The sequence below is a fragment of the Cupressus sempervirens genome, chromosome 8, assembly GCF_028749045.1.
Source record: "Cupressus sempervirens isolate cs-2001-9-10 chromosome 8, ASM2874904v1, whole genome shotgun sequence".
Classification (NCBI taxonomy): domain Eukaryota; kingdom Viridiplantae; phylum Streptophyta; class Pinopsida; order Cupressales; family Cupressaceae; genus Cupressus; species Cupressus sempervirens.
Genome location: NC_143125.1, coordinates 631,656,530 through 631,667,062, shown reverse-complemented (window position 1 = coordinate 631,667,062; position 10,533 = coordinate 631,656,530). Strand labels below are relative to the sequence as shown.

The 10,533-nt window shown below is 33.0% G+C and overlaps 1 protein-coding gene across 1 annotated transcript; it reads right to left on the bottom strand.

Moving 5' to 3' along the window:
• Positions 1–897: 897 nt before the first annotated feature.
• Positions 898–2,827, bottom strand: LOC149544016 (LOB domain-containing protein 16-like). The gene is made up of 2 exons (XM_089795872.1): positions 2,537–2,827; positions 898–1,233 (listed from the first exon to the last, which is right to left on the bottom strand). Exons 1-2 carry the CDS (start codon positions 2,825–2,827, stop codon positions 898–900), a joined length of 627 nt encoding a protein of 208 aa, XP_089651998.1.
• Positions 2,828–10,533: the final 7,706 nt, after the last annotated feature.

The following is a 10,533-nucleotide window of genomic DNA, read 5'->3' as shown; positions in this document are numbered from 1 at the left end:
CCATGCCGAGTAACCAAGACCATAACGAGAAACCATAGAACATGCCGAGCTCCAAAGACCATGCTGAGCTCCAAAGACCCTCCAAAGCAACTACTGAGCCTCCTCCCATGAACTCCAAAGCAGTCACCAACTAAATCCAAGATGCTCTTGCATCACTTAGTCACAATTTTTTGATGTTAGTTCTTTCTTTTTATCTCATCTCTTCTAGAATTATCATTTGATTATTATTTTTTAACTCTTTTTTGAAATGTTTATGTAACTACATTCTTTCTCAGACTTTAAAGAATTAAAATAATCTACATTATATTATTATAAGAAATTAACAAAGTTACTTATAACAATGTTATGTTAAATTTATTTTAAAATCATTTTTCAATTTTTTTGACCATGTTCAAAAAGAATATTATATATTTATATTAATGAAAAGTCTCTTAATTTGTGCAAAGAATTACTGTTATAGTCCATTGCCAACGCAAGGACTGATAAATATAGATTTGTGCTGCTAGGTCAAATGAGTCTGAAAAGAGTAGTTTTATCGTTAATGGCAACAGCCAGATATGTCCAATATAGTTATGGGCAGTGAATAAATTCCATGATGGAAGTGTGGGGTTTCCAAATGGATGGGGCTATTTCAATATTATCATTTCGTCCAAATATATATTATTACACAAAGTTGTCCTAGCAGAACATACAAAAGCTCAATGTAAAAAGCCATGTTAACCAGTCAAGCTGTATTAATTCCTCAAGGACTGTTAATGGAAACTTAGTGAGAACTTGAATTGATAACGTCCTTAAACAATTTTAGATCTTTGAGGAATTCATGATTTGGCCAAGAGGGTTACCAGAGAACTATTCAAATGGAACATTTTGGAAATTTTAACCAATGTTTCTCGTTGCTCAGCTCAAACTTGTAAGGATTTCAAAAGCCAAGGCGTGGAGATCTCCCTCATCCACTTGACTCGGCTGCCATGAATTCCTTTCATCTTTGAAAGCATTCATAGACTGGTCTACCGAGAGATCTTCGTCGATGTCCATGCTTTTAGGAAATGCAACATTCTCTGATGTACTTTGATGGCTTGAGTGTAGTTCTTTTAAAGAAGAGTAATGGTTGTACGGTCTAGCATGTGATGAAGTTGATTGTTCAGCATGAGGTGGAGGACTTGATGATGATCTGTCAGAGCTAGAAGTAAGCCTAAAGTGGACAACGCTGAGTTCAGCCTCCAAAAGTGCAACCTGCAAAAATGGAAAACAATGTAATTTATTGAGTAATTTCGCTTTGAGATGCTTAATGTAGAATATAAATGCTCTTCCATTCTGAATCTTAGAAGAATAGTAATTCAATTGCCTAGGGGCAAGGATATTACGAACTTATTCGACTCCTCTGTTTAATTTTTCACAAAAATAAACGTCTGTTACTAGTTACAGTTCAACCTTATGGAAAGAGATAAATTGGTAAAAATCACAATCTCACATTCTCAATCATGTGCATTTTATGAGAAAATAAAATATTACATTGATACATGTACTTGTAGACTTTGAAACATAGGAAAAACAAAATAGAACAGAACTCGAAGAGAACACAGAATTTCATATAAGTACAATTTCTCTATTGTTCTTCCATGCTGATTACATATTGTGGGCTATTCTAAACTAATTACTTTTATAGAGGTTAGAATTTGAAACATAGGGAAAACAAAATAGAATAGAACTCGAAGAGAACACAGAATTTCATACAAGTACAATTTCTCTATTGTCCTTCCATGCTGATTACATATTGCAGGCTATTCTAAAATAATTACTTTTATAGAGGTTGTAACTTTATATTTCATGTATTTATCCTACGTTATGTAATGCATTCATCATGAATTATTCCAACAAGTTCAAAATATATGAAAATATCAATTCACACTCCATTCTCAATCTTTATTATCTTTAACTAAATATTTATTACATGTAAGGATGATAATGATGGTGGAAAACTATGTTGAACTATAAGTTGAAGCACCAGTTATCTTAACATAATTTTCCCAACCTTCAAAGGTAATATTGTCTTATTTTATACATAATAATAAAGTATGTGTAACTTTCAATCGATTCACTTAAGATCTCATTATCTAGAAAATAATTTAACCTTCTATACTATTGTTAAAACAAATTAAACTCCAGGTTTAAAACCCTTATTTATCAACCATGACAAAAGCAGAAACAATAAAAAGATCACCTGCATCATAAATGTGATAAGTGATTAGAGCTACATCAAAAGCAACTAATGTTAATGAAATACTGCAAAGGATCAAAGACCAACATTCTCAAAAGCAAAGGGTCGAGGATATATGAGATGCTCTAAATAGTTTTTTTTTCATAACATCTAATACAAAAGTGAGGTTAAAATAGAAATTAGATGACCTCTTTAAACTTTTTGGGGTTCGATTAGATTGTCATAGTGAAGTTGAGATTTGTCTTTGAAAAATCTGAACTAATTAAATATTTGTATAGACATCGAAACTGTAGATATACAAATATGTATAATATCCACCTGTTGTTGAAGAGCGAAGATGTGTGAGACACAGCCATAAGTGGGATCCTGAAGGCGAGCCTGGGCCTCGTACGACATGCTGACAACTGCATCAATTCTTCCTTGTTCCGAAGCAATGCTCTGCAGTAACTTAGAAAAGTTACTTGCACCAAAGATTTTATGAATTGCAGCAAAATGGGCTGCACCAAGTTCCTCAGTGGAGAAATAAGGGGCAAACACGCACTCTTTCACACACTTTCTCCTCAAAAACTTGCAAGCTCCGCATGGGGCTCCTCCTCCTCTCGCTGCCATTGTTATACAAGTGTGATGGTATCTTCTGTTCTCTTCAGTGGATATGAAATGCAAATAAAAGCCTTATATTGTAGGCCGAAAATGAATGCCTTATATGTAGGGCAAGGACATCTCTTGGATCTTAAGAAACAGCCTTCACAAAATTTAATGAAAATTTTATTCCGCAGTGCATTCACTATCACGTTCCTCTGCTGTTGTTCGTTGCCCGGCATAACAACTGGCATCCATTGATCCAAATAAAAAATTTAATGGGGCGACTATTATAATAAACAGTTTTATCAACAAAATTTTGAAAATTATAAAGAGGTACCTAGGCACTGCTTTGCCTCCCATGTAATCATCGTACAAGCCGTGCATATTCGTTATTGATTTGTGTGAGTTGTAGCCTGAATTGTATTTTAAATTGCACATTATTGCAATGGCAGTGGATCGTTACCTTATCCAGCTTTCGTGGGGATCTGGGTTTATATTATAAAACACGGTGCAACGGGGAGGGACATATTTATGTGATCATTTCTGATATAAAACAATTGTTTTTCATTAAAGATAAATTGCTAGAGCAGCTTTCGGAATGAATGGTAGGAAGGAGAGATGATAATCACCGACAAATTAGCCCTACCTTTGCCTGCTACCCCACTGTGAAGATCACCCTCAATCAGACAAATATTTAAACAATGTACTGTTTTGTCACTAATCACATATATTAAATGTTTTCTTAACTTCCTTGGCTAAGAATCAATCATAGTTGCATCTGAGCATTCCATTTTAAAAGCATCTCAAGGTTTATTAAGAAAATTTTCTTGTTCTACTCACATTTCTCAAAGTTTCAACTCCCACTTAAAGTAAACACTGACCTAATCTCCGACCTACAAGAATGGTTTTGAGTGGTGAGCATACTTAATAATTTATCTCTTTTAAAAAAAATGCTACATTGATATGAACTTGGTCGAATGCTTTGTTTATGATTATGATTGATAAACATCTCAGACTTATAGTACCTACAAAAAGTTAATACTATGCATCATTATATTTCTTCAAGGTACAACTGCCATGAAATGTGAGCACTGACCTAACCTCCGACATACAAGAATGGTTTGGAGTGGCAAGCATAATTAATCATTAAGCTGTATTTGCAGTCAGTGTTATATTGATATGAACTTTGTCTATTGCTCTTTGTCATAAGCATGGTTTCTTATAATTAGGATTGATAAACCTCGGCAAGCTTCAGAATTTTATTAATGAGATTATATTATTTATACACAATATAATAATGTAGAATTGTAAGCATTAAGTAAAAGTATCTATTTTCATTTTTTTTTTTAGAATTATTTTATTATATGTTATTAAAATGAATTGAATACTAGCAGACTGCTCAGTTTCACAATATTTAATATCCTTTGCTTGGTTCCAGCACTCGCTTATATAAAAGAACTCTCTAAAGTTGGCCATTCCCAACGTCACTGGCGACAATGGAAAGTTTAACATGAGTAAGAAGTATTATCCTGGAGGGTATGCTTTCCACTGCACCATTTCATTCTTCTTCCATATAGATAAAAGTACATAGAATGATTGGTTGCTCCGCACCCACGAAAATTATAATAGATTTCCAAAGATACTTATGAAATAGGTCAAATGCCAAGCACTAAAAGGAGATGAGCATTTTTAAAAGTATAAATTTTGCCAGTCATCATTACAAGGCCTGCAGGTTATGTTCTTTCACAGGGCTCACCTGAAGTCAGCCATATGGACGGTTTTGTATTGTAGTGAGCACGGTATAAAGTATACCTTTCAAAATATTTAGGTTAAAGAATTCAAATTAATAAATATAGAGAAATAGCATGAAATATAATTTGGAATAATAAAGGAAATATATGTTCAAGATTATGCCATTTTTTTCTTACATGCATTGTAATTTGATTGTGATGTTGATTTTTAATATATGTGTGAGGGAGACGTTAATTATTCAAACTTGTACTTATGTTTTAGAAACATCTTCATACTTTAAACATTTCTTTATGTTTTGAATATATGCATGGATCTTAATGTTAGCTCTAACTCATATTGTAATTGATGATACTATGAATGTATGTAAGAGAGTCATATCATTTCTTATGTTGTCATTGATGTCAAAGCCTTAGTTGGATAGAAATTATGCTAACTTAATAGAATGCTATATCAATTTGATTGATGAGAGAATTTAAAGAAAGTATTTTAATGACAGGGTTGATAAGCATGGTATTGAATGGGCACTTGAATGAGTTAGATAGTGCTAATTTAATGTTGATTTGATTGTTTTACAATCACAAAATATTGTAATGTATTGAGCTATACAAGCTATACTGAGTGACAAGGTTAAAGAAGAAAGACATTATTTACTACTACAGTGTTCACCTAACAATTGACAAAGTAAAGTTGGAAGTTTAGTATTGCTAGAGTAAGTTTAGTATTGACTGAGTGATATATTACACAAGAGAAAAGTTATGCTCACTAAGTAACAGTAAGAAGAACAAATTTGAAAAGATGGACTTTGAGGCCAACTTATGATAGAATTTAAGAATGTTCAAGAAGTTGAAAAGAGTGAGTCAAAGTTTGCTATAAGATCAACAACTGATAATATGAATGGAAGATCTAATGGTGGAGATTGAAGAAGAATGAGGATGGACACAAAGTTCTATGAAATTTTCATTTTCTGAGTGTCTAGATCAATTACATTTAGTATGAATATAAGGTTGATGATTATGATCAAGCGGCAACATTTTAAAGAATATGGAAGCACAAAGATGATTAGTTAAGGACAAGTTCAACAAGTTTTTTGTTTGCTCAATTCATTGATGGAGTTGTTGTTTTTGAGCATTGGTGGATTTTTTGGAGAAATGAAGAGCTACATGAACTGAGGAAAGAGAAAGAAGGAGAAATAGAGAAAGAGTGAGTCAGCTAGTTAAGAGAATGGGGTAAAGAGACAAAAGGATAGAGATAAAAAAAGAGACTGAGTAGAAAGGAGATCAAACCAGAAAGCTATAGCCATACCTAATAGATCATTTATACTATATTTGATAAAGGAGGTAGGGAGAAGGCCTTGAACCCAGCATTAAAAAATACAACAAGGCAAAGCCTAGGGCCATTACAACCAAGTAGTTTGCCTGAAAGACTAGAACCAACAAATAGATCACTCCCAAAAATATTCAAAAAAATAAGACAAGGGCAATAAAAGAAACTAATACCGATCACAAGAGAAGAAAATAAAATTATCTAAGATTGCATCAAACTGAAATGACTAATTATCTTGCTAGTACATAAATCAATCAAAAATCTAGGAATTGATTAAATCATTAGGAAATAACAAAGTTGTAACCATATAAAGTCTTAGACAACATAAAAACAATTAGAGACCATAAAGTAGTGTAAGTTCATAACAACAAAAAGTATATTAAATTTAATACTAATAAAAAATTTTAACACCTCTAGATGAGGTAAATTAAAAAAGAAATACAAAAGAAATCTAAACCATTTTAATGTCCTTCCAATCCTTGATTAGCTAGGTAAGCTCCCCTTGTAATGCCATGATGTCTTCAGCCTCATGTTTCTTGTCCCTCTTCTTTCCAGTTAGGTCCACATCCATAGTCTTGCATAGCCTAATCTTGATAGCAACCACCCCTAAAACAACTGTTATCATAGTCTCCCTTGAGATATGATAGATAGTCTTAGCAAAGACCCCAATCTCAAGGTTGGTGATGGTATCCTTATAAATTTATCAGGTTGATCAATTTTAACATCAAGTGTATCGAATTTGCCAAATAGGTTGTGCTCAAGTTCTATAACCCTTAATAAAATTGCCTCCCTTTCCATGTTCCTTTCCGTCTCTTTCTTTGTATACCCTTTTATAACCTTTATTATGCTCTATGGCATCAATAGGATCATTTTGATTTTTAGTAACCCCTCTCATGTCGACCTCAACAATAGCCTCCTATTCAACCATATCCACGTCTTCATCCTCCCCATCGTAGCTAACATCCTCTTCTTGAATATAGTCTGCATCATCTATGCCATCATTTTCTATTTCATCCTCTACCTTAAGGAATTTTATTTCAATCATTCTAATAGAAATTTACTTCTTCTCATCCTTTTGTTGTTTTTCTTGTTTTCTCTATTAGATTCTTTCCTATCTCCTTTCAGTAGAGTTATTGTTTGCTGCGGTTGTCTTCTCTTACATGGTCTCCCATAGAATATATTAAGTGGTAGAGCTATTCAATTCCTTAGCACCTTTTTGATAATATTATTTAGGTTTGATAGGGCACATTTGTCACCAAGTATGAGCTACTATCCATAGTCATATGAATAGATAGAGATTTTGAACAAATAATTGGAGTGCTATATGAGAAACTATGTTTTAGCACAAGATAAGGAATGGTTGATTGACTACATTTAGGAGAGAACTGTTACAACACTATATATTATATGTCCATAGGCATACAACCCTTCAAATAATTTTATGGTTATGAACCTTCAGCATTCATGGATTTGGTGTTGGGTGATAGTCATGCACTAAGGGCTAAAGTTTGGCTACAAGATAGTTTAGATCTCATAAGATGTCTTAAGGAAAGTTTATAGACGGCTCAAAACCAATCAAAGATGTATGCAGACTGTCACTATATTGAGAGAAGTTTTGAGGTTGGTGATTTGGTACACCTTTGGCTTAAACCATAGTGACAATCCTCCTTGAATTCACCTAGTACGGAGAAGTTAAAACCACACTTCTACAAACATTGTAATTGTTTAGATGGTAGGAAAACTTTCCTGCGATTTGGATCTTCCTTAAGGGATCTAAATCCACAATGTTTTGATGTATCATGTCTAAAGAAGGTTGTTGGATAACATGTCATAGTATCAAATGAATTTCCTTTCCATTAAGAAAGAGAGGAAAATTAATTCTAGGTTTGGTTGAGATCATAGATGCCTGGGAGAAGAGGCGCAAGTTCCATATCATCAAGGAGTTTCTTGTATGATAAAAGGATCTTCCATTCAAGGATGCCACCTATAAAGACAAGAAGATTTGAGAGAACCCAAGTTTTCAATTTCTTAAGGGAAACCAATATCCAGGCTAGGAGGACTATGATGCCCCCTATATTATTAAATACTAATTTTTATTTTATGGTTGTATCATCTCTTAGGCCCACTATTTTTATAAAAAAATTATAGCTTGTTTGCCTAGTGGCATTTTTGGTAATCCTTCAAAAAGATTCTCCAAATCCCTTTATAAGGTTGGCTTCCATATTCTTTTAGACATGCAATTTGATTTATTTTCTTTGTATTGTGAATTCCATTGGAGTTCCTCTTGTATCACCATTTTGGAAGTGCATGATTCTCCCTACGACACTCTCATAGTTTCAATGGGCTTCAACCCTTGCCCCATTACATTCTCTATATTACTTATCTAAATCTAGAAACTAAGAGCATCATGTTTTATTGCAAAAAAATTACTCTTCCACAAATACTTTTATTTATTTATAGTTCTCTTTATTATTTGTGAACTCGATGCTCCATATATTGACTACCTCTATAACTAGTAAGGAAAGTCCAAATCATAATGTTCATCTCCCCATCATTAGAAACCCTAAGCATACCGCCATGAATTGTATGACATTTAGCTGAGACTTCACACAAAGTATTATATCTCAAATTTTCTATATGACTTCTACCTACACTATTGCTTGACAATTTTGTAGCTTCCAACACACTTCATATCCATATACCAATAGTTATTTTTTCCTTTATACATGAATTGCCTCCACATTGTATGACTTCTCCACTCTAATACCTTATACCCACTTCACAACATAGTATGATGATGTTATCCCATACGACACTACCTTATACAATCTCAAATGTTGTCGAATTGATAATCTAGGTACACACTCAAATATTTCACTCACATTTATCTTAGTAGCTTCAGGTTCATTACACCACCCATAGGTATTGACACATCCTCCACCTCAAACTAGGCCCTCAAAGAATATATCAACACCAACGACAAATCTAGATAGACAAGAGGCCTAAAGTCAAATTTGGACCAGCCATAATGGGATGTGCATGTTTAAAATATAAGTTAGAAGGGAACAAGAAAGTTAAAGAAGATTTACAAATATTATCTATATTGTTTTTTTCATACATGATATGTTTTTTTGCAATAAATATGAACAAACTATTGTCAATAATTTTATTAAACTAGCACATCACTTCTTTTTTTGGCATTGATCCAAAGGGGTTTATTTATATTGATATTTTGTAACCCTAACTCCCAAAAGAAAATTGTAGATATATATTATGCATGAGCATCTTGGTGTAGGGAAATCTTCCATCAACAAAAAATATTTCTATTTGTAGTTTTCTAGGCTTTTTATTTTTAATAAGGGTTATTACTATACAATGCTTCTATTTGTTAGAGCTTGCTAATTTTAGTAAATTGGTATGATGTTCTTAGATTGTTCTAATCTCATATATGGAGGTTCATCTTTAACATATTAGCCTACTGGGTGAGTTTTATTCTCATACATATGTATTCATGCAATTATTGTAGATTTTGGTATGAATTTTGGCTATTGAAACTTTAGGTGCAGCGATGAAGGCCTAAAAGGCTCTAAACTAAGGTGAATCCCTAGATAATGGATGCTTGTGTGAACAACTTCTATAGATTGCTAGCTAAGGATTTTGTAATAGGGTTCTAATCACCCATCAGATTAATAGTTTTCTAGTTATGTCTATAAGTAAACCCATCAAATAATATAAATTGTAAATTATCTTGAGTCAATAATATGGTTTTAATTAAGTGTAATGGAATAATATAATATGAGGTTGTTTGACCCCAAGGGTTAGGGATTTATGTTGAGAATCTTTTAGGGTATTTTTAGTTGGTTGTCTAGGGAAATTTTAGGTGATAGTTGGAACTCTTTCTTGTAGATTATTATAAGGAAGGCACCTATGTGGGTTTTCATATTGCAATTCTGAAATTCCACATTTACAATGATAATAAGAAGAATATAAATTTTTTCTCTTAATTGGTGTTTTTTTTCTATTTGTATTTTATTTTTGGTATCAAGGAGAGCACCCTTAATCATGTGATATTAGAGAAGGAGTTCACAAGTGTGTAAATAGATTGCTGACTAGGAGATAGTTTACACTAGGACCATGTCTGGGTTGAGAGTGGATAGATCGTTGATTGTGAAGTAGTTTTCACTAGAATTTCAATGGAAGCACAAAAATGCCTCCACAAATAGAGAGTGGTAGAAAAGTCATAGGGTTTACACTTGAGGTTTTAAGAGCCCTCCAGAAATAGATGCAAGCATTGGACGAATAAATGCATGAAGAAATAAATCTTATCATAAGAGATGAAATTGAGGATGAAGTATAAGAAAAATTAAATGTTCAAGAAGGGGTGGTTTTGAAATCAGAAGAAGAGAGGTTTTTAGGGAAATTTTCAAGATTGGAAAAAAACCTAAGTTTGATGTTCCCATATTTTCAAGAAATCTTAACCAAGAGGAATTGATCAATTGGATCAATCAATTAGAAGAATAATTTGAGGACAAGGATATTGAAGATATGGATAGGGTCAAATTTGCAAATGCCAAATTGAAGGGTCATGTAAGGATCAAGTGGGTAGAGATTCACTTCCACCAAAATAGAATAGGGAAGGGAAAAATCACAAGACAAAA

Coding starts and splice junctions, on each gene's coding strand:
- LOC149544016 (XM_089795872.1), bottom strand. CDS start 2,827: ATGGCAGCGAGAGGAGGAGGAGCCCCATGCGGAGCTTGCAAGTTTTTG. Junction 1,234..2,536: donor TCTTCGCTCTTCAACAACAG/GTGGATATTATA, acceptor CCATTTTTGCAG/GTTGCACTTTTGGAGGCTGA.